The sequence below is a fragment of the Mastomys coucha genome, unplaced genomic scaffold (assembly GCF_008632895.1).
Source record: "Mastomys coucha isolate ucsf_1 unplaced genomic scaffold, UCSF_Mcou_1 pScaffold15, whole genome shotgun sequence".
Classification (NCBI taxonomy): Eukaryota; Metazoa; Chordata; class Mammalia; order Rodentia; family Muridae; genus Mastomys; species Mastomys coucha.
The window spans coordinates 147540795-147565933 of NW_022196897.1; the positions used below are offsets into that span (position 1 = coordinate 147540795).

The 25139-nt window shown below is 45.2% G+C and overlaps 1 protein-coding gene across 23 annotated transcripts in view; it reads right to left on the bottom strand.

The window, feature by feature from the left end:
* The window catches only part of Ptprt (protein tyrosine phosphatase receptor type T), a 1176099-nt gene that overhangs the window by 78317 nt on the left and 1072643 nt on the right, over positions 1-25139 (bottom strand). For all 23 annotated transcript variants that reach the window (XR_004119009.1, XR_004119008.1, XM_031372635.1 and 20 more), the window contains 6 exons: positions 24121-24256; positions 21740-21889; positions 19719-19892; positions 15085-15216; positions 1831-1956; positions 834-997 (listed from right to left, as the gene is read on the bottom strand). Coding sequence is in view for 21 of the 23 variants with exons in the window: in XM_031372635.1 (XP_031228495.1) it covers positions 834-997; positions 1831-1956; positions 15085-15216; positions 19719-19892; positions 21740-21889; positions 24121-24256 (882 nt within the window). In the remaining 2 variants the exon portion in view is untranslated. The remainder of the gene's footprint in view (positions 1-833; positions 998-1830; positions 1957-15084; positions 15217-19718; positions 19893-21739; positions 21890-24120; positions 24257-25139) is intronic.

A 25139-nucleotide genomic window follows, 5' to 3' on the forward strand; every position in this document is an offset into this window, starting at 1 on the left:
TATATATATATATATACAGTTCCCATTCTAAGCCAGGAAGCAAAGATCATCCCAGTAACTGGCCTTAAGCTTATTGCACCCACAGGAAGATGCAGATTCCAGGGCCCTGAAGAGCCATCTACTGCAGTAGTGTCCTCTCATGTTCTGTGTCCCTGTTCCTATTAAGCACAAGGTATGGTAACCCAGGAGGCCGACACAGTGAGCAAGCCCAAGAGGTTCTCACCCTGTCCAGGAGGTCCTCATCCTGAATGCTCCTCCCCACTTTCCCTCTTCTTAGACACAGTGTGGGACAGTACACAACACATTAGCTCACACTCTGGTGGAGTCCAACTGAGTCCCTTTTGCATCTAGCTCAGTTCCCTATACTTTCAGCTTTCTTACTGCAAGATGATAGGTCTCTGCCTCATGGATGGGATGAAATGATTCATTTTTAAATGCCTGGCTTAAATTAAGCTAAGATAACACTGTCCTTCTCCTTCTCCTTCAGGAAATAACACAAGGGTACTCTGGTCAATAGGACCCACTTTATCCCAAGCTTTCTTATGCTTAGCAGGATGCTATGCATACCCACTTTTTGAGTATAGAACTCATTTCTGTGTTGGAAGCACTGGGAAGCAGGGCTATGTTCTCCTTCAGCAACACGTCATGCAACCATAGTTTAGAAAAGCAGGCACCTCAGTTCATGAAAGGATTCTAATTCCTATAGATGCATTATCAATGGATTATAAGGGATGTTGAGATGAGATACTACTGGATATGCCTCAGACTGGCTATGCCACCAGCAGCACCTCCAGACATCTAGTCACTCATCACCCCAGCTCCGCAATACTCACAGGCAGTGGACCACAGTGCGCCCCTCTCTTCCATCATATTGCTCCTGCCATTTCTCCAGCCGTCGGACCACTTTGAGCAGAGAGCGCTTGGAGGGGGGTGTGTCCCGGTATGCAGGCCAGCCGATGTACTGGAGGTGCTGGACAATGCGATAACCATCCTGTGGCTGAGAACAGAGCACTGGTTAGGGCTGTTCTGCTGGGGGTACCTAAGGATGCAAGTCTTTCAGATTTTGGCCCTGGGTGGAAGGGGCTGTAATAGAGTAGAGGTCAGATTGAGTGGGGTCTCAGCTGTGCCACCATGGGCTCAAGAATGTCCTTATACCTAATGTTGTGACTCTGTGTACACTGCTTAACTTTCTCGGTACCTCTACTCTCCTGTCAGTCTTCAAACTCATTCTGATGTCCCTTTCTTTAGCAATGCTTTTCTTTGTTCTACCAAGTAGAAGCCCTTCTCCCTGAAGCTCATTTGTTACAATTTATCTCATGTTTCTACTTGGGTAGCAAATTCTGAGGTCAGTGACTGAGGATCATTTCTCTAGGTTCTCAGTGGAGAGCAATAGTTGGCCATTGTTTCAGGGGTTATTATTGGGCCCTCTCCTCCTCAGTATTTAATCTGTAACTATCCCTTTGAAAGTGACTAATTATTTTTCCATGTCAGTGTTCATAGGACCTTGTCCAAAGCTCCTAAGACCCAACTGAAGGGTACCAGAGCGATGTGCCAGCAGTGAGGAAGAGCTAATGTCTGAGAAGTTTTGTCTACATGGTTGCTAGCGTGTCAGGAAACAGGCAGCTGGCAGGCTGGATGGGGCTCTGTGCATCTATCTGTGCTGGAGCCATTGCTGGCTCTGGAATCAGCAAAGACATCACTTCCCCAAGGAAGAGCTTCCCAGGAGAGAGTAACACAGACTCTTGGCGGGCTTAGCGGGATCCTCTCCCAGCCACCTCCATCTGCTCTGCGAAGAAGAGGAACAGTGAGCCATGGTGGTTCTCTACTCACTCGAGCCATGTTACAGATACGGAAGATTCTGTGGATGATGTCCTCATCAATGTCTGCAGAGACAAACTCCACCTGGATGGGACCGTAACACCCAGAGGTCTTCTCAGGCCAGTACTGCATACAGAGCTGAAGCAAAATGAGAGGTCACAGAAGGCTGAGGGCAAAGAAGGGGGCATATTAAATGCTATTTATCACTGAGCCTTTCTTGTTATGAGCAGGAAAGTCCAGTCTTTGGAAGCAAACTGTACGCAGCTTTCCTATTGAGGTACAGGTCCAACTTCTTTGGTTCTAAAATGTTGAAGCTTTGAACCAAGAGGCAGGCTTAAAAGTATTTGCTATGCTGACTTCAAACTATTTTTTTAATATTCTGGACCCCAGTCTTCTTATCTTTTAAATGGGGAAAAGAACATCTACCTGTCAATGTTGCTGTCAGGATTTTAGGACCTACAAGTGAAGGGCAGGCACAATCTGGTTTTCACTTTACCACAACCCAGGCAACTGTTTCCCATTCTAGAGAAGTCTACAGTGACTGTAGTCATATTCAGACTGTTTTATGAAGTACAGGGATTGGCATCTGACAGTCTTGGCTCCAAATCCAGGCTCTAATGCATATAGATTTTGTCACCCAGACCTCTGCTCTCATGTGTAAATTGAGGATAAGTATGTCTCTCTTGTACCATAAAAACATTCACTGGGTAACAAGAAGGCTTGTTGACTGTCTTCCCAACATTTCTGGACTTAGGAACTACACACAGAGCTTAGAGCCCGTAGCCAGAGTCACTTCTCACTCTAAGACAGTGTGTTGCAACTAGAGGCCATTTGTTTCCATCCTCCAGTGTCTGAAGTCAGTTTTGTTCATCATAACCACAGAGCAGCTATGAGCACAGGCTAGGATGCAGCTAGGCAGACCATAATATATGGAGTACTTCTTGAGAATCCTGTCAATCCAATGCAGCATTGGAGAGACTGAGGAGCCCTGGTCTCAGACCATAGTGGTTCTTTAGCTTATGTGCATCATCAAGGAGAATGGCTACTTCATCCCTTTGTGTCTACTGATTTGCTGGGTGGCTTGAGTCTGGGTGTCCGTGGAGGGGAAAAAGCATGCTTCCTCAAATTCCTGGTCTCCGAGGAGCATTGAGATGGACCCTGCCTAGCCATTGTCTCAGATTTAGGACACACAGGAGGATGACCACTGTGGACACAGGTTTTTGGGAGCTATTGATGTCTGGAGAGAGGCCATGTGATAGAACGGTGACCTGGGAGTTGTTAAGAAGGTATAATTAATGTTCCTAAAGACCCACTGAAGCTTCTAGCATCAGTTCTGCACTGAGTGTCTCACAGGGCAAGGTCAGCCATGGCCCATGCCAGCTTATAGATGTTGACGGAGGTGAGCCATGAGTGTGGTGGCCTCCTCTGAAGCAGGAATTTCCTAGGAGGGAAGAACTGCTTTCTCCATTGTTGATGGTAGTGAATTGTTAATTCACCCTAGGGAGTCACATGGCATGGTTTTGTTTTTGTTTTTTGTTTTTGCTCTCTCCTCCCTCCAGAGCTAGAATGATAAAGACATGGGGTATGCCAAAGGGAAACATTGAGTTCCCTGCCTTCTTACTAGTTGAAACCAGAAGTTCTCATCTAAGAATACCATCATTTAATTTTAGCTGTGGTAGGCAGCTATGGCCTAATAGCCAAACAAAAAACAATTTTTGAAAATATTTTTATTTATTTATGATGTATACAGCATTCTGCCTTCATTTATGTCTGCAGGTTAAAAGAGGGCAGCAGATCTCATTATAGATGGTTATGAGCCAACATGTGGTTGCTGGCAATTGAACTCAGGGACCTCTGGAAGAATAGCCAGTGCTCTTAACCTCTGAGCCATCTCTCCAGCCCATAAAATGTGTTTTAAAAATAAAGTTTAATTGACACTTATATATTAACCGGTTCATTTATTGTCTATGAGTGCTGCTATCCATGGCTGCAGCTTCAGAACTGAGTAGTTTAGACAGAGACCTACAAGATTTTCTGCCTAGCCGTTCATACCAATCTTGGCCACCTCTCTCTCTATTAGGGTTGCTTTGGGGATAAAGGAGATAATTCATGAAAATAAATCCTTTAGTACTGTGTCAGCTATGAAATGAATACCTATTTGGCACTGCAGGGCATTATTGCATTTATAATTCAATTGTAGACTATTTATTACTATTGTATGGTTATTATAATTCACATATTACTTGGTTATGATGTAGTTTGTTGCTGCTCCACAAATGTATCGTTGGCTGATGACATAGTAAGGGAGAAAGTGAATTCAGAATGGGAGATATAGATCATTGGTAGAACACTTGCCTTACATGCAGGAAGCCCTATGTTCAGCCCCCAGGGCTGCAAAAAAAAAAAAAAAAAAAGGCATTTGGCATGCATAACCTACAGGCTTTCATGGCTTTATGAGGAAGTACTGCATACTGCAAAGGGCTAGCTGTTTCTCTGCAGGATTCTGGGTGTCTGGGATCTCCAGCTTACTACCACTGCCTAAGCATCACCAGAGAGTATTGCATATCATCAGCCCAAGCAAGACATGCAAATCAAAATTTACACAGCTTCTATCAAGTGTGTATTGTTTACTTAACACTGTAAAGTCAAAAATTCTCAGGTTGAATGTCCTGCCAAGTAACAACGACGTGCAGGTAAACTTTTCATAAAGTATTGGCCCTCGGCTTGCCTAAGCCCTCCATCAGGGGTTAATCAAGCATGTTGAGAAAGGATGCGAGTATGAGGGTGGGGGAGGAGGAGGGCCAGTCACAGGGGCCTCCATAGCTGGACAGTCTGCTGCTGCATAGCTGTGCAGTAATGACAGATCCACAGTTTGAACTTCATTTCTCTTTGCCACTGGCTCTTCTGCCTTGCAACCTTCACAGTAATGAGGGACTGGTCCTGATAAGTCCGTGGCTGGCCAGAGAAACTGGAATTAATCAGAACTTCCCATTTAAAAAAAAATAATTGCCTTTATTGCCTGCATTGAATTTAGCCTTGCCAGAGTTCGGCTGTGATCCTGACATGTGGCGTATGGATCCGAGGCACTGGGGAGAGTCTATTACCCCCAATATTTTCAGCCTGAGGTGAATGTGGAATGATTTGTCTCTTTTAATAAGATTTCCAGACCAATTTCTCAAGCTAATAGGTTCTTCTATGCCTCAAACAAGAGTCCTATATTTTAGGACTCTTCTCCACATTTGATTTTCCAGGTCACTTTCCCATAATGCCCAGAGGGCTGGAAAAGGTTGCAGGGCCCTTCCAATCCGAAATCAGTGCCATCCTTTCACTTGGGCTTCCTCATTTGTGAGACCACAACTGCAGCAGTGGGTGCCATTCGCCTGGGCAATGTGTGAACAGATGTGCGTCTGAGCTGCCAGGGATGGTCAGTGTCTGGGTCTTCTCATAGCCCAGCATGCGGCACATGATCATGAAACAGGAAATAGGAGACAAAGAGTGGAGAGAAGCGATGTGCTCCATACCCAGTGACCCTTCCAGACTTGCAAATGATTTTCATCAGCAAAAATGCCTTCTAGGGTTTAGCTTAAGACCATCTTTGTGTCCAGATGCATGGCTGCCATTTTGGCCTGAGTATGAAGCATAGGAAAACTGGGGAAATAAACACATTAGGGCTCACCATTGAAGTACATTCTATTTCCCTCTTTTTAATTTTTATTTGTTACTGTATGTGTGTGTGTGTGTGTGTGTGTGTGTGTGTGTGTGTGTTGAGTGTGTGGGTACACATGTCACTTGCTTGTGGAATTTAGGGAACGACTTTTAGAGTTCAATTTTTTCCCCCACCAAGGCCATTGTGGTTTCTGGAATGTCATGCCAGCCAGTTATCCCTGAGCTTTCGGGGCTCATTTCCCTTGGTTTTTATTGTTGTTTTGAGCTTTTTGTTTGTTTTGTTTGTTTGTTTTTTATTGTTTTGTTTTGTTTTTCTTTTCTTTCTTTCTTTGGCTTTACATTTAAAAATATTTTCAAGTCTATTTATTTTGTTTTTCTCAAGGCTATTTTTTAAGTAGCATACAAAGAAAGACAAGTGCTATGCTCTCTCATATTCAGCTTCTAGTTCTTAATTTTATATGTGCGTGTGTGCATGCATGCGTGTGTGCGTGAAAGGAAAAGCTCGAAGAAGTGATTTGAAACATTGTTTTTGAGTGGTATGTCTTTTTTTTGTTTTTTTTCTTTTGTTTTGTTTTTTGTTTTGTTTTGAGAGACAGGGTTTTTCTGTGTAGCCCTGGCAGTGGGGCGCATGCCTTTAATTCCAGCACTTGGGAGGCAGAGGCAGGCAGATTTCTGAGTTTGAGGCCAGCCTGGTCTACAGAGTGAGTTCCAGGACAGCCAGGACTACACAGAGAAACCCTGACGTGAAAAACCAAAAAAAAAAAGAAAAGAAAAAAAAGAAAAAAAAGTGGTTTGAAGAGGCTAACAGAACACACATGACAAAGGAGAACACTGACAGAATGGTAGGAATGGGGAGGGGAGGAAGTAGGGATATTGGGGGTAGGAGAGGACAGTGTGGGGAGCTAGGAAAACAAAGAGTGCAAACACTGGTTACTCTGTATGCTGATTAAGCAAGCAAAGAAGTAACCGACTTCCTTGCCTTCTGTAATTTCAGACATAACTTCTTTTGTTAAGGCTCCTCCTCTCCCACTCTCCTCCCCAGCTCCTTCCTACCTCTGATGTCCTCCCCCAACAGTCCTTGTCTACAAGTCACATGTCGTCTATCACTCTCTGCTGCTCAAACCCTCCTTCCTTGTTGTCTCTTTCCTAGTTTCAACGACCTTCATTTACACCTATAAAAATGAAAAGCTAGGATTCCATTCTTACACCTTTTCTCTTGGTCACTTGTCCAAGTCTCTTAATTCCTACAGTTTATTATGAGGAGATATGCATATTAATGTCTCCTTGTATAGGGATGTCTCCAGTGAGAAATCTGGGCATATGAGCTAATACCATTAGCGAGCGTTATTTAAGACAAGACAAAGGGAAAAGTTTTTATTATTTTTTCTGTTTTAGTCTTTTTGAAAGTTTATCTTTGGGATTAATATCCAAAGGCTTGTCTTTATTGCAAAAATTCCTGAAGAGTCAGCTCAGGGTAGCTGTAGAGATGGGCATCATTGTGGTTAGAGGAGCTAACCATTCTGCCTGTAGGGCTTTCTCAAGAGAAATTTGGAAAATTAAAGAGGATTTTTTTTTTGTTAGGGGTGGGAGATGGGGAAATAAATGCATTGGACTTCCCATTTGAAGTACCTTCTATATCTTTTAATTTTTGTTTATTACTATCAGTATATATGTATATGTTGAGTGCGTGTGCGTGTGCGTGTGCGTGTGTGTGTGTGTGTGTGTGTGTGTGTGTGTGTGTGAGAGAGAGAGAGAGAGAGAGAAGCCTAAGGTTTACTGAGGAGCCCTGTCTCAAAACAAACCAACCAACCAACAAACCAATAAGTACAGAGTGATAAAGGCATCCAGCATTGACCTCCTACCTCTCCATGTGCATGTACACACACACACACACACACACACACACACACAGAGACACACACAGACACACCTATATACTCCCAAATGGGTTGATTAAAAGTCTGTAGTTTGGGCCAGATGTTCTTCCCTCCCACTCTTCTTTCCCCATGGTCTATGGAGGATGGATCTGCCAGAAAGGGAGGGCCTTAGCGCTGCAGATGTGCACAGGTAGGGCCCATGATTGTCTCTAGGAGAGAAGCCAGCCTCATTGTGGCTGATAATTTAGAAATGCTCATGCTTCTTTCCAGAAAGCAGAGGACGTCTGTTGCCTGTTGATGAATTAAACCCAGCAAAAGTCAAGCAGGCAGTATAGACAGTGTTGGATCAGCTGCTGTACATTATTTCACCTAGTGATCTCCATCACTGTTAAGGCCATGAAAAGATGTCCTCTGTGTGTGTGTATGGCGGGGGAGGGTTGTATATCCAGGCGTAAAATGTGACAAAGGCAGAGGTAGCCTCTCTCATTAAACATCTTGGAATCTGAAAGCTTGTTAGTCACCGAGATAATAAACATGCTCTGATAGTTGAATGAAAGCTAGCAGATGTGTCTATTTTTGGAAAAAAAACAATTTTAAAGTATATTTTGGTACACCTTAGTTATGCCTTTTGTTAATTAAAAATCCTTTGATAAGTAGGAGAGGGCAGATAATATTACAGTCTCAGAAATGAATGACTCTAGTTCGCAAGGTTCCTGTTGATCTTCCCGGGTGGGGGTCGGGTGAGGATTAATCGTGGGTCACCTAACAGTGAAGTAAATTAGGTGGAATTTAAGTAGAGAACTGTAATAGAGTCGCCCGAGTTGGTGTTAAAATTCTGGGTAGTGATTATAACATGCCTTTAAATAGATTCTATAGAATTACATAATTGGCTTTGGCACTGTGGCCAGTTAAAGATGAGAGACTGTGGGAGTAGGGGTGAAAGGTACAGGGGACACAGAAAGAAACACCCGGATGGTGATTGAAAGACATCCACACACCTCGTCCCCCCACAGCCCCCTTAAGTGAGAATGTGATTTCTGCATGGTGCATGGACACTTACTTTTATGACAGCCAAAGCTGAATTTTCTCCTGGGAAGGAAGGGGAGGGTTTAGGGCATTACTGACAGAAGCACAGTATGTGTGAGGCAGGTTATAGGGAGGTTTTAAAGAGAAGAGCTACAGAGAGGGAAAGAGCTGAATTTTGCAGAGAAGGGAAGAAATGTGGGGGATGGGGTATATCTTACCTACTTTCGTGTTCTGTAGTAAAATATCCTGACCAAAGAAACTTAAGGGGAAACAGAATCCTTTTCTGGGTCACAGTTTATAGAGGGCAGGTCATCGTGGTGGGAAAATTAAGACGCCAGGGACTTAGAAAAATGGTCAAATGAGCACCAGGCACAGACTGAAGGACCCGGAATCCCTGATCCAGTGTCACCTCCACTATGCTGGAAAGCTAGAGGCTCCACGCCTTAGAAAGTCAGACTGGAGCTGGCCGAGGTGCAGAAGCGGGTATCCTGCGCATTTCGTGGTCAAATGGGCGAATCAATTCCCGATATTTGTTTTGTGGACAGCAAACATATTTCTGAAATGTCACCTTGCTCTCCAACCCCCCAGGAGGGGGTGTTTACCCCCTCACTCGCAGAAGATTTCACCCGCATGGGGACACACCCCCACCCCCAAGTCATGGGTTCATATGGACTCATAGAGACCCAGCCACCTTCCTCCTTTCCTCCTGGCTTTGCATCATCTGATCTCAGGATTTCTACCATCAGGTCTGAAAAGTGGGTACCTGAACTTCTCTATCAGCTGTGAGCTTTTGCTCTACAGCAAGGAAAGGCCTCTCTGATTTCTGTGATGATGATCAGATACCGGGCCTGGAAATGTCTTTAACTAATATGGACATCTTCATTATCCCTGGCAGGAGGTCATGGACAAAAGTTCTTGATGGGTCAAGTGTCCTTGTTGACACCACTTCTTTGTTTGGGCCTCAACCTCCAGATCTACAGGAAAGAAGTAGTGGTCTTCAAAGCAGGAGACTTCATAGAACTCTATCTAAAATGTTTCAAAGAGGCAGGAGGATTGCTTTGTTGTCTAGAATGCAGGACCCCAAGTCTCTGGCCTTGAGTTCGGATTAGAGCTTGTCATATGTCACATCTGCGCATGGTCTACAGAACTGAAGCTTGCTGAGATAGTAATGCCCATGGAACAATAAAAGAAAAACAACTCACTCTGATACCCAAGGAGGGAAGCATGAGAAACGCTGAAAGGCAACTTGAAATACAAAATCTCTGAGATCTGAATGAGATGAAGGGTATTCCCTAGTATAGGAAGAAGTTGCCAATATTCTGAAGCAACCTAATACTCAAGGAAACTGGAAAGACATGTATTCATTAATGTAGGGACAATGGAACTGAGATCGGACCTCCTTGATCCCCAAATCTGATCCCAGGTTGATAAGTAGCCATTCTTACTAGGTCTTCCTCCTGTCACAGATCTTAGGGCATTGTGATATGCTGTCCCCCAACAATACATCTCTACCATTGTTTTGCTTTGTGTCCTTCAGCCACTTAAGGTTCGTGCTGGGCTACTTTCAACCGAGAGAGATTTTACTTTTGATCAAAGACAGCCTGAGGCCTTCCTTCCTTTTCCACAATGTGTGCCTCATGGGGACTCACAGGTTTGGGTGCCTCTTTGGTCTTCTGTTGTGTCTAGGTCTGTGCTCCGCCCATGGTAAGCTCTCAACAAACATGTGTTGATGAACGAATGACTGACAAGGCCTTTGAGAGCCTCCCTCCAGTTTGCAAACCACTCAAGCTGATGAAACCCTTTCTTCTTGTCTCTCCACAGCCTGCTTCCTGTGGGCTCTGATTGAAACACTATTTCTCCAATTCAAACCGCTCACCTTGATACCACACGTTGAGTCCTTTGTAGGTTGAGAGAGAATCTACTCCTTTTACGGACCATCCCCCAAGCTTTCTAAACACTACATAGTGCGTCATGGCTACACGTTACATGAGGGCGTTTCTCATCACAGCTACAAACTCTCCAAACATGATGCAATTTAAGGGCTTATTTTGGCTCATAGCAGGGAAAGATTGGAACTGCAGGCATAGGAGGCAGCCGGCCACATGTGTGATGCAGTCAGGAAGTAGAAAATACACAGGAAGAAGATCAAAATTTCAAGGCTCTTAGGAACTTTCTCCAGCCAAGTGCCACCTCTTAAAGGCTCCATAACTTTCCTACCACTACTACCACCACATAGAGATCAAGTGTTCAAACACAAACACACCCAAGCAACAACAGGTTTCTTTCTGATGCCCTTTTCCTGTCTACTATGGTCTGGTCATGGGCTTATAAAAATGACAGAAGGCCTCTCTTGCAAGGTCTCTTGTAGGCCTTCAGGGAATCTAGGACTTTGCCATGTTTAGTTGACCATAGGGCCTCAGAGTCTTTTTATTTTTTTCTTAATTATATAAGCTAGTGAGTTGGCTCAAGAGATGAAGGTTTCCAACAAACCTGATGATATGAGATTGATCCTGGGGACGAACACGGTAGAAAGTAAGCTGCCTTCTACAGGCTGTACTCTGATTCTCACAAGTGAGCCATGATACATGTGTTCAAAGACAGAGAGACTGACACATGCATACAGGAGCAACTTAACTAAATTTTCACTAAGTGTAATAAGTTTTAACAAATGTCTACGTAGTGTGTATGTGTACACACTGATGTGTGGGGCTTTTGAGTGGAAGTGTGTGACAGTGCACATGTGTATGTGTGGAGGTCAGAGACAGTCTCTGGGGTTGGTCCTCATCTCCCATTTTCACTGGGACGGGGTCTTTTGTTGTTTACCATGAATAAATACACCAGACTTACTGGCCCACAAGCTTCTGGGGATTCTCTTGCCTCTGCTTCCTATTTTTGGGTAGGAATATTGGAATTATACTACTGCATCTGGCTTTATATGATTCTGAGGATATGAACTCTGGTCTTCATGCTTGCAAAGCAAGAGCTTTACCCAGCAAGTTGCTTCGCAGCCCCCAGAGTCAAAGAGCTAGAAACAACTCCAGGGGCTGAAGGCAGAGAGGTTTGAGAATTTTTATCAACAGCTCTCATGGATCACAATTCTCTGATTAGTAGCTACTGTGAACAGCAATACTGTGGCTGCAGATGGCCTATTCAAAGAAGGAGCACAGGATTTAGAGCTCATTTCCACAGCAGTACAAGGAAATAAGGGCTTCTGGGAGCTTGCATCTTCTCCCTATCCATATCTTCCTGCATCCCATCTGTAGCTTGACCACCCTCCAAGAGGCATTCACAGTCAAACCACACGATGAGCTGTTAGCTCTCTTGGCAGCAACTGAGAGAGACCTGTCCACCTTGCTGGCCTGGCCCACATGTAGGGCTGTCTTGGCAAAAGCATGCTAGCAGGCAGATGCTCATACCACTTCAAAGACACACCCCTCCAGGTGCCAAAGGCGGCCTTTCTGATGCTCATGCTTTCTCGCTGTTTATTTTTGCAAGGCACCCAGCTGCCGTGGTGATATTTATATCAATAAGTGCTCCACTCATCTGCCAGTTTCAGGGGATGCTTGCCAGCTGTGTATAGCAGCCAGTCTTGGGGTACTTCTGAACCTGATGTTTTTACATTCAGAAACTTGGTTTTCAAAGGCTGTGCCAACATCTGGGGCTAAAAGATCTATCGTTCACCAAGGACTACTCTTTAAAAGAGCGAGCTAGAGTCAGCAGCGACCTTGATATTATAGGTCCCAAAGTAAGCTTCTTCACAATTCTCATTCTGTTCTCAAGCTTTAATTTTGAAAAAAAAAAAAAAAGGGGGGGGAGGGGATTAGATACAAAAAGAGCAAATAGACCTTCATCCTTCTGCTGGGGATGGAACCCAGAAGAGCTTCTTGGATGCTGGTCACTTGCTCTGCCATTGAACAACGTTAAGGAGTGCAAACAGGCTTTTACAGGTCCCACCTTGCTTGCATTTTATAAAGGCGAGTTGCCTTACTTGTCCACACAGTAGAGCAGGGTGGCGATAATTTCTGATTCTAGAACTCTCTTTTAGGGGGATTTACCTCATTTCGTACTGTTATCTCTCTCCCCAACCGTTCTTTCTTTGGGACCTAGACTTTAGCACCACCCTTTACCTCCTATCTTTAACCAAACAGCATGTTTATCTTCCTACCTTTGGGATACATGTAGACTCTACACCACATTACTGGCTAGTTCAAGCCACCATTGCCTGTGTCTGACTGTTCTTGTTGCCACTCTGTGTATTTTCTGCTTTTATTATAAACAACCACCATCACCTCCCTCCTCCTATTCTCAATACGGCAGACAAAGGGATACTTTTAAAAGTCAAATCATGTTACTCTCCTGCCAAGTGTTTCTCTGTCTCCCTTTCCTTTGCAGTGTAAATCCCCATGTTCTCCCCATGGTGACTAAGGTCACCCATGGCACACAAGTCATATTGTCACTGACTCTTGCTATCTCACCCTGCTCTGGCTTCAGATCACTCTGCTGCTCTTTGAGAGCATCAGATATTTTCTTACCACACTGCCTGGACACACTGTTCCCTCTGCCTGAGACACTGTTCCCTGGGAGGAACATGTGGCTTGCTTTCTAGCCTCCTTCAACTCTGGCTTCCCATATTCCCAAGCCTTTCCTTGACTATCCTAGTACATCTGTGCCCCAACCAAGTTTTAAAATATTCATTTGTGCCTCCTTGCCACTGTGTCTCAATATATGATTGAATTCCTTATAGAGCATTTGTTGTTTATGGTTAGTCTCTCCCCTTTAGAATAGAAAGAGCACGGGAGACAGGAATATTCTCATTTCACCTTGTCTGTGTTGTTCACGGATACATTCCAAGAACCTAGAATAGCTTCCAGCAAATAGCAGTAGCAGATGCTCAACAAATATGGGTTGTGTGAATAGAGGAAACCTCTTCTGGATATCTCTTGTGGGCATGTTCTGTTCCAACACACACTCATTTTACCCCCCATCCCCTACTCTGCTCCTGCCCATGCTCACCCCTCCCATCTTCCTGCATTTCCATTTTGGCCAGGTGCTTCCTGGGTGTCTGATCACCCAGACGAGCCACCTGCCACCATCTGTGACTTCTTGTCCATATTCACATGCAAGCTGTGCCCTGAACGGTGTGGACTTCACCCTGGAAATGATTCCACATCTAGCCCAAGTTCTTCAAGCTGCTTCCTCTGTTCAGATACCTTACCCCTCTGTCTCTGAACGTAAGTCACATCTTTCTCCAGTCTCTGATCTCTATGTCAGTGCTCTCTGGTCCTAGGTTCCACTTTCTAATGCAAGTTAGAAACCTTAGGACCACCCCCATGGATAGCAAAGGCTTTACACTGATCCTGGAGCCTCTGGTCAGGATACTGCAAAGGGACTCAGGTGTCTGGCTAGCCGAGAGCTATGAGGAACAGATGAAAGACCAGTGTGGACGGTGCTCTGAGTCCCCACCTCCTGCTTTAACATGCCCAGACCTTGGCTACTTACTTCTGTTTCATTCACTGTGTTTGCATGAAAGCTTCATTGGTGGAAATGATCCTATCCCTTAACAAACAACAGTCTGATTTTTTTTTCAGTGCTTTAGTTCAAGGCCCAGGCTCCTGAACCTGGCACAGGGAACACCTCTCTGCTGTCTGAGCCCTGTTGTCTTGTTCTAGCCTTACCTCATTCTTTCACTCTGGATACAGACCCAGGGTGTTGGAACTGAAGCTGGCTACAAACAAGTGTCTGTATGTCCATCTGCCTTGCCTTTGCCTCTGTTGTTCTGTGTAGAGCCTTTCTCCAGCCGTTCATCCCCTGTATGACCACATCTCCCCTGTTCCCTTCAAGGTCCAAATCACCTTCCTTTCGAAGTCTTTCCTCACCCTCTGGATAGAATTAATTGCTCTCTGCTCTAGGTCAACATGGCACTTCATTGCTGACCTCTATTACAGCACAGCCATAAGAGCTTGGGATAACTTGCCCATCTGTCTCTGTAGCAAGACTGGCAGTTCCTAGAAGGCTGGAACTATAGCTCAAGCCCATTTAGAAAGAAAATTATTCCCACCCAAGGCCAGTGCAAGGTCAGCACTCACACAAGAGTGCACCAAATGACTTTGGGTCCTCCTTCAAGGCACAGAAGACAGGATGGCAAAAATCTGAAAGGCCACCTTCATCTCCTCTGCCCCATGGAATGTACCCAAAGGCTGTCCCAACAGAGTGCCCAATGTCTTAGGTGTAGGGAAATGTACGTACATGATGGTGGGAGATAAAAGACTCAGAGGGGCTAAGGCATAAAGTCAAGGCTTGGCTAGGTGGTCAGGGAGCAAAGGTTCCTAGCCTCAGATTCCAGGTTCTGCCAGCAGAGCCTAAATGGTGAGGAGCCTTTGGAGCTGGTGGTGTCCAGTGTTATGTGTGGGATCTTGGTTTTCTGATCTCTGAATGATTTAGAGTAAGGCTTTAACCAGTGTCTAAGGGTCTTGTCTCTGGTATACGTAGAAAAAGCCCATAGTCAAGGGGACCTGTTTATGGGAGTCATTGGTGAAGGACTCAGTGAGAGACTCCTTGACTCTGCAGGCAGCGGAATGGGATTCATAGTCTGACAATGCCCACCAGTGAGCCATGGCAGAGTCTCCTTGCAAGTCCATAGCATACTGATCATGACCCACTGGGGCCCATCTTTATCGACCCCACAGCCTCCTCCTACCTGAGCAGTGTCCATCTCATTCAGCATCACCACAGATGAACAATTATAATCAAACACCAGCCTCCAGAAGTCTGCCACAGTGTTGGGTAGAGGGTGCTGGGTGACCACAAAGGCGGCAGGCTGCTTGTGGCTCTGACAAAAGAATGACACAGGTTTAGTCAACTATATACCCATCAGTGATATTCTGATCATGATGAGGCTGGGATGGCTGCCAGAGGCCCTGAGCCTGCCAAACAGATTTCACACAGCACCTGCCTGCTCTGTTATCTGTCGGTGCCCTGGCGGCAAAGGGGACCTTCCCATAATGAACACATTCTCCTCCAAACTAAGACATTTCATTAGGAAAGTGTCATGAGGATGGGGATTATCCAAATAAATTATTTATGTCACGGGGCTCAGCAAATCATCATTACAATATGAAATGAAAAATCCTGGATGCAGGTTTACTGTGCTGCTGGCCCAAACACCTCTTGTCATATCAGGGATCCCATAAGTTCCTGTGGCTATGATGCTGAGGAGGGGACCAATGGCTTCAGAGGGGCCTGATAGCAGGGATCATTCTTGTCTCTCGGTTGGATTGAGAGCTGAGCTAGCTTGGCCAGAGGTGACATTGTGTCCTTTAGCTCATTGTGTCAGTAGAGGCTGCCAGGCATCAGAATCATGTGGACCTGAGGTTCAAACCCAGTTTTGCCCCTCGTAAGATATGACCCACCCACGTGTTCATTTATCCAGTACTATCCACCCATTTGTTATCCATTCTCATTTTTAAGTATCATTGTGGGAAGTCAGGCACTAAACACTGGTAAATCTAGGTGGTTTCAAAGCTCTTTTTCTGGAAAGCCAAACTTAAATCTAGAGCGATGGTTGTCCTACAATGTATGTGATGTGCAAATTAAAATCAAACCAACAACACTTGGCAATTAGGGCTAAAGAGATTGCTCGGGGGTTGAGAACACTTGCTGCTCTTCTAGAGGACCTGAATTTGGCACCAAGAACACACATCAGGCAACTCACAACTATTTGTACTCCAGTTCCAAGGGACCTGCTGCCTCTGGGCTCTAGAGGCACCACACTCATGTATGTAAGCATACTCACTTGCAGGTATGCACAGATCTACATATAATCAAAACTAGTAAAAATACATCTTAAAAACCGAGTAAGCAAGTTCACTGCAGGGTGGAAACATTCTTGACTTAGGTTTTCTTTTTCAGCATCAGCGATGTATCTAGGTGACACACACTAGACACAATCACAACCTAGCACTGCGGAACATATTAATTTCCTACTAGAATCAATGACAACACAACATTAGCAAATACATTCATTTGCCCTTGGGTTACAGACAAAGACACTGAGGCCCAGAGGTTGGGGGAAGCCCAGTGTAAGCTTGGGAGCTTCACTTGGGCCCCATGTGACATCCTACCCCAGGGAGAGATATTTGGAAAGATAGTGTAGTGTCTCCACTTCATTGGTAGCTTGTGAAACCTGAAAATCAGCCATTGTTTCAACACATTATCAAGGTAGCTGGTCTAGGTGGGAATCAGAGCTGCTGTTCTAGAATTACAAGTCAGAAGGAAATGGGAAGAGAAGAAGGACAGAGACTCAGAAATAGCATAGCAAGTCCTTGTAGACATGTTTATCATGCCTACACTAGGGATTCTTGTTTCCCAGGGCCTTCTCTTGGGTAGTGGATGGTCTAACAAGGGGTATTAGGGGAATAGACCCTTTAAATGTCTCCAGACTCAAAGGTTATGTCAGCATGGCCTTTCAGCCATTTCCAAACTTAAAAAAAAATTTTCAGACCAAGGCTTTTGGGATGGCCCAGATGTTAAGAACAGGAGCTGTAGCCAAGCGTGGTGGCGCACGCCTTTAATCCCAGCACTTGGGAGGCAGAGGCAGGTGGATTTCTGAGTTTGAGGCCAGCTTGATCTACAGAGTAAGTTCCAGGACAGCCAGGGCTACACAGAGAAACCCTGTCTCAAAAAACCAAACCAAACCAAAAAAAACAAAAAAAAAACAAAAAAAACAAAAACAAAAACAAACAAAAAAAAAAAGAACAGTAGCTGCTTTCCCAGAGGACCTGAGTTCAATTCCCTGCACCCATATGAAGGTTCACAATTGTCTGTAACTCCAGTTCCAGGGAGATGTAGGCACCAGGCACACACACCCTTCTGCTCTCTGCAGGTACCAGTTCAGGCACACTCATGGTGCACAGACATAGATTCAGGCAAAACATTCATGCACATAAAATAAAATTACATTAAGCTAAAGACTCAGGCTTTAAAGTCAGCAGGCATGGAGCTTGGGTCTTTGGTGCCACCATCTCAAAGGCAATTGTTTTTGAGCAAGAACTGAAAGTGCCCTGACCCTCAGTAGATCTCCAAAAACTGGGGAGAGTGACACTCCAGTGCCAGACGAGACAACTCAAGTCCAGAACCTAACATGCAGAGAATGTTAGTTTTCTTTGCCTTCACTGTCTCTGTGATAAATGCTCTATTAGGGCTAGCACGCCTGACAAAGTCTTATCTGAAAATATGTTCGAGATCTGCGCTCCTGCCGGGTTTCAGGGATCAGCCAGCAATCCATTTCATGGATAACATCATCCTTTACCAAGGGAAACATTAAAAATTAACCCAGAGGACTTCATATTTTTCTGCTAGAGGCAAAGCTGCTATGGTTACCAGATAATGCACAGACTGAGCTGGAATACAGATAAGGATTTTTTTTTTTTTAATATAAGAAAGGCAAAGACCTCAGTGATGACTCACAAAAGAAATGCCCTGTGGACAAAGAGAAGACAATCAGAATCAGAGCTTGGCATAAGGCATTTGACTCCAGGCAGCATCTAACCTGCAAAGCAGAGGCCAGCAGCTTCCTTGACTCTTGCTTGGATGAAGAAGGCAGAGAGAGGATGCTAGGAAGGTTGGGGATAATGATAGGGGTGGCTAGGAGAGAGAGAGACAGACAGAGAATGGGGGGGGGGGGGGGGACAAAGACAGACACAGAGACAGAGGGACATAAACAGAGACAGAGACAGACAGACTCAGAGAGAGACAGACAGAGACACAGAAATACATGGAGATAGACAGAGACAGACTCAAAGAGAGAGAAAGGAGAAAGAGATAAGCTGGCAGATTTATACACAGAGAGAAATACACAAAGATAGGCACGCAGAGACAGATAGAGAAAGTATACATACAGAGGGAGACACACACACATACACACACATTGAGAGAGAGAAAGAGATAGAAAGAGAGAGAGAGAAAGAGAGAGAGAGAAAGAGAGAGAGAGAGAAAGAGAGAGAGAGAGAGAGAGAGAGAGAGAGAGAGATCTTAGAAGGCCTTAAGCTAATACCAGAAGTCTTTCTTCCTCTTTGAGCAATTCTAACTACTAAACATGATGCAGACACAACTCCCCGCTTCTACACTCAGCCAGGAGAATGTAAGCACCTGTAAGATGAAGCCAGGGCAGGCTTTTTGAGAGCCTAGTTGGGAATTGAACTTGGATTACTTCTTTGTTTTCAAAACTTAGAACACATGGGACAATCAGAGATTGGAGAAGTATTGGTCTTGATCCAGGAAGTGAATATTCTATTGTCTATAGGTGAGATAGGGGGTCCACATGGGCTGGATGAACATGACCTCAGAGTGGGGAAAGGTGAGGAGAGGAACTTGGAATTGCTCATCCCCAATCAGACAATAGTGCTCTTGGTCTTGAGCCTTAGAAGCCAAGTTGCCCACATCTTAGTGGATCAAACAAACAGGGGAGGGACAATAAATGAATTCTAAAGTGGAAGGTAGGAGCTCTGGCTTTGCCATTAGCTCTCTGGAATACCCTGAGTATTCTCCCTCAGTCTCTTAGTCTCTCCTGCTGCAAAGCACATGGGTGAGACTGGAATGCCTGTGGTTCACACCGCTGCAAGCATCTGTAGACTCTGAAGGTGCAATTGTGATAACCAGAAAATGCCCAAAGATGCAGGCAAGGCATATGAGGCAGAGGCATGGGAACACTGGGGCAGAACATTTCCCTAATTTCAGACCACAGTAGGGATCAGTTCCCTTCTGGGACATGCCACTGAGGAAGCAGCGGATGGTACCTTAGCAAGGAAATCTGGGACATGCCCCATTCCTATTAGTTCTAATCCCTGCCCAGCAGCCACTTACTGAACATCTACTGTGTGCTTTTTTCCGCTTTGGCTCTGCACAGGCATTTTCTGAGGACATACCTGGGATACTCGAGCAGGAACTCCAAGATACTATACTGCATCTTGTCTCCCAAGGTCCTAGACCAAAGCCTGGCGTGAGGAATGTGGCCAGAACTGAACTCCTGCCTGAGGGTCATTTTTGTGGGACACAGAAGCACGCAGGATAGAACTATTGACTTGAGCTGTTATAGGAATCTTTTTTTTTTCTTTTTAGCTTTTGGTCTCTTCTGTCCACCTTTTTTAAGCCAAAGAGACAAAAGTACACAGTGTATCTGGGTTTGAACATGAAGCTTCAGGGGAACTCTGGTCTCAGAGGCCACCAGTTAGAATCAAGGTGGCTAGTTGGGCTCTGGGATTCAGCCATCTCCATGTTGGGAAAGAGCTTTTTCTGTAATGGCTCCCAAGGGCTTCCTGCCAGGGCTCAGCTTACATCCATCAGTGCTGCGTTGATGTAGTTGCTGGACTCTCCATCTACTGAGATGAGGAAGGGTAGACAGCGGTCCAGAGGCAGGACATCCATGCTCCGATTCTTATCATGGTTCCGGGGTAAGAGCCCAATGCTGCAGTCTTCGGGTCGCACTCGAGGTGTCACGATGTTGAGCGTCTGTGGGTACAAAGGTGAGTAGAGGAGACTGCCTCTAAGCAAAGGGAATTGACATCCCAGTTTATCTTAACTCACCTGTCTCTCCTCCAAGGTTGGCTCTGTCACCTCTTTCCCCAAACCTATGCTTCTCCCATGACAATGATATTCTATTATATCCTGCTTGCTGCTATAGGATTTCTGGGCTAAGAGTCTTTGCCAGGAGCTTTGCGACACCTTCAAGATGCCAAGGCTGCAGGGGCAGCGTGCCCATACACAGGCTAAGCCACGAGCTGACAGCACCTGCCAACCATTCAAATGGTTGTTCAACTGAGCTAGCACAGCATTAAGAGAGGGCCAGCCAGAAGGGCATATGGCAGGGAATGGGTTGGAGAATCCTTAATGAATGTTAAACACCGCTTGAAGTGCCCTGGAAGGAAGTGATTTACCAGGACTCTCCTCAGTGTTAACAAGGAAGGACGATGGACGGATGCCAGGATGTGCTGCTCAAGGGAGATAAGGGGCCTTGTGGGGCAAGCTAGTAGGCCTACAGAATTGCAAGGCTTGTGCTCTGCAGAGTAAGTCTCACACAGTTAGGGACCAGATCTGTACCAGTCAATAGATTAGATCCTATGTGCAATGCCCAAGGTTGTGTGCCTTTCATTGCTCCAACACTTGGCATGCTGTCCCTGCTCTGAGACAATAAAGACTACTTGCTTAAAGGAGTCCTAAAATATCAGCCTAACTGGAGTAGTATGAGCCAGGGATTTACTTGCTTCCTAGTGTCCAGTTCAAACAGCACCATTGCCCAGACATGTCATGGTCTTGGCCATGGGATGAAGGGCTGCACTCTAGCTTTTCATTCAGTGCTATGGCCAGGATGTTAGTATCTTCTACAAAGCCATTCATATTCAGGCTTCTCAGACCAAAGCTGCAGTTTTGAACATCTTGGTTCCAAAGGTATGGATCTGCAATGTCTGAGCCATGCTCTAAGAGATGGTTTAAGGCTTAAGCATACAGAGATCCTGTTAAATTGTAGGTTGTAATTCAATAGGTTTGGGTGGGGCCCAGGAGTCTTCATTTCCAACAAGCCCCCGAGTCCATGCAATAGAATTTGTGGAGAAAAAAGTGAGGCTACAGTCCCTCCAGAGTCAAGGAAGCATGAAATTCACACCAGCTTATAAACTTCTGTCCATTCCACAACATCAACAAGAATTAACTAAGACCTCAGTTCAATAACATAATCACAGCGGAACAACAAATGTCAGCCATCATTGAGTGATTGGTTAATAGTTGCTAATGACTGTGCAATCTGATGGTGTGAAAAGCTTTCCACAGCTGCTGGGCACTGCAGACGCACTCACACACACACACACACACACACACACACACACACACACACACACATACACACACACCCCAATCTCATGAAGAAAAGCTCACAATATTCATTTGAAGTTGCCCAGGTCATTTGCTATAGATTGAGAAAATGCGTGCGCATGTGCACACACACACACACACACACACACACACACACACGCACACACACACGCACACACACTTCCTTCTGCGTCCCACCCTATATGCTGCTATCCCCACTCCCTGCAGAGCATGTGAGGATGTAGCTTCTGTAGGAAGTAATTGGGGATCAGTGTCCCTATGAAAAAACACACACACTATGTGAAACTGTAAGGAAACAGCCATTCACAAACCACAGTCGTGTCTGAGCTCTCCCTAGATACTAGATTTCCTGGTAGCTTGCTTTTGGGCTTCAGTGCCTTTAAAGTCTGCTGTGTAAGTCACCCAGGCTGTGGGAATTTGTTAGGACAACTCAAAGCAACCCAGTCCCTAAACATGGGCTTTGTCCATACCTGAAACTCATCTTTGATCTGGCTGGAGTTGGTCTGCGGGTCCAGCCTGCTGATGTTGTAGTAGAGAGAGCGGAACTCACATACGGGAATGGCAGTATTGCCACAGAGGCATGCTTCCAGGATGGCATCATGCACAAACACGTACTGCTCCTGCAAGGACAAGGGGAGGGGGAGAAGGCTCCAGTAAGAGCAGTTGCCTGTGAGCATTTGTCCACATTGAATGGATCTTGCAGCAACAAAGAAAGGCATGATTTATACTGCAGAATCCGTAGTTTTTTATCCTGTAACCCAAAGGTCTAAGTCGCCAGTGTTTTACAGTGATTGAGCTATATAGTGCATTTTTCCCTCATATAGGATGGGACAGCAGAGTCACTGATAAGGGTGAGAAATGTGAGCACATGCCATTACAGGTGCTCCAGGGGTTCCACTCACATCGACAGCTCTCACACAGAAACTGCTAGCTGCAGAAACCCTGCTCTTCTCTGCTGGGGGCTTTCTTACCACTTCCCAGAGCTTAGGAAAATCAAAAGGACAGGTGGAGAGTTGGGGGGTAAAACCCCAAGGTTCCTCTCTTCTTCTGTGGGACAGTTTAGAGAAATGTGGTCCACACTGTCTCTCAGGGGTTGCCAGCAGGATTGGGTTCCAGGTGTTACAGCACAATAAACTACATTTAGTTTATTTCTGTCCTATCCCACTTCATAGTCAACAACCAGAGCGTCTTGGGTGTGCCTCCAAAGAGACAGCTTGTTCTAAAAGCTGCATCTCTGTCTGATCCTAAAATTTGTGCCCCATCCTCTCCATTCTGCTTCTCGGGACCCACTTTTCTCTTCTGGTGAAATTCCTCTCCTTTTCTATAGCTTCATGTTTTCTTCTTTCCAGAAGGTATTTTTTTTTTAAATCTATCAAGCATATGCTCATTATCAATTCTAGGTTTTTAGAGTGTTTGTTGGGGGACTTTTTTTTTTTTTGACAAGAATTTGGCCCCTTTAAATGAAGTGCTTCCTATTGGGATGTATCATGATGCATTTACGTTTAAACATTTCCCTGCCTGACAGTGAGGGCCATGCTTTTGACTCTATCCTAAAACAACCGATTTCTGTAGGCATGGTATTGAGAGCAGACAGCACAGTCATCTTGGCTGTAGTGAGATAGGCCTGAGAAGCGGCCTGTGGGCTCTCTTAGAGCCTGTAGTAGATTCCAGTGTGATGAAAATTTCAGTGAGCATCTACTGGGACTGTTGTACCTAAAGCTATGTACCCATGTCCCTTTGCAGGGTTGACACCACCGGTGGAGCTCCCATGGGTTCTAGATTTGCTAGGATATCTACAGCCTTAACTAGAACTAAAAGGTGGACTTGCTGTGGAAAGGCAATCCAAAGCATGCAGGAGTGGTATAGACAGAAAACTTGACTAACAAGGGAGTGGTTCAGGACAAAGAGCATGGGCCTTAGGCTTTATCTAAGTGAAGTCTTAGGTATATAATTTCTCAGTGTCCTACTCACTGATAGAATGGAGATGTGTGTAGGAGATGCATCATGGGCTGTGCAGAACAGGGAAACTATCCTGGATACAAAGAATGCACTCTGCTTGGCGCACTGTAGGTAACTCTTCAGACAGTCTCAGGTTTGTTATCCCCAAGCATTGTGCTCTCCAGCTAGTCAGAAAGAGACCTGGGTGTGTCTGCCTTTCCTTGAAGGCAAGGATTAAGTCTGTCTCTCTAGGACGCCTCAGCCTTTAGCTCAAAGCAATGTTATCAAGAACTCTGGGCTTAAGAGATGGCTCAGTAGTTAAGAGAACTTGCTACTCCCAAAGAAGACTAGGGTTTGGGTCCCACTGTCTATATGGTGGTTCATAACCATGGTAACTTCATCTCTAGGAGACCCAACAGGACCTTCTTCTAACCTCTGTGAGCACCAGGCACACATGTGGTACACTTACATACATGTTGACAAAACACTTAGACACATAAAATAAAAATATATAAATGTAAAAAAATTGCTATGTTGGTTTAAGCCATTTCTATTAAGGTCTGTCTGAGTGCTTGGCACAAAGCAGGCATTCCATAAGTATCAATACTTCCTTTCCCTCTCCATTCCTTCATCTCCTCAAACACCATCTCTCGCAACTGTCATTCAGTCTTATTTGGATTACTGTAGAGACAGAGAATTCACTAGTTAATGCTTCCAGAAGTTTCTGTACCATAAAGTCCTAGCATTGGTCTGGACATCTCACCATAGTGAGCTATAAAGGCACCCAGTACCAATAGTTGTACAGGTACATCTCTTTCTGCAGGACTTCTCCATAATGAGCTTCTGTCCCACCAGAAGCTTCTCTTTGGTCAAGAGTTTAGGTGACTTGCTGGCTCAGTGCCCCAGAACTAACCTCTGTCTGCACCAGGTTGACCCTCTGTGCCCGGAGCTCACGTACACAGTTGAAGATATCCACAACCCCTTCATTCTCAGCCATGTCGAGCATGGTGTCAATGGCAATGAAGCAGCCAGTCCTCCCAGCTCCAGCACTGGAAGAGAAGTTAGGTGTGTGTTAGGGATCTTGGGACGGGATGGCTTATGGTGATAAGGTCCCTGCCATTTGGCTCTATCTCGAAAGCCTTGCTGAAAGGCAGTGTGTTGCAGAAGTCAGGTGGAATGGTTGGGACCCCATCATTCCTGTGCTATGCTGAACGAGCGGCCAAATCTTCCTTTATTAGATGGGAGAGTAATGCTTACTATTAGAGGAGGTTTTCAGGATTTATTCTGCTGCACATGTATAGCAAATACGTACGGTGTGCTTTTTGTACAACACACTGCTGTACAAGTGTTTTACAAATTTGACTTTGGATTTCCCTAGGGGGTGATCAGCAAGTTTCTTATCCCATTTCATTGGCGAGAAACTGAGGCATAGAGAGCCAGGTCTCAGAGCTGGCAAATGGGAGAGCTGAGAGTTCTCTGCAGCAGTCTAGAACTTCTACTACCTTTCTTAATAAGATGTACAGTATGCCTGGCATACTGGAGCCTTCCTAGTAAACACACCCTTCCCCTTCTCTCTCTCTCTCTTCTTTTATTGGGTTACAGAGAGTGGGATAGACAGAAACAAGAGCGCTCTGAGCTGAGTCAAAGGCAGAGAGTAAGTCGATCTGGAGTCTCCTATTTCAAGACCTTGCGGTTGACCCATTTGTGATGGCTTCCTCAGGATCATGAGTCAAGCACACCATCAAACAAGAGCAGATGACAGCCTTGAGACCCTCATCAAGCACCAGGTGCCCCGACAGACAAAGGATCAGTTTGTCATCACTGACAAGCTTTTAACAGGAGAATTTCAGACAAGACGCAGAAGAGCAAGAGGATTTCCACAAAACTCCCTGGAACGCAACAGATCTTTCCAGATTATTTCTGGGCTCTAAA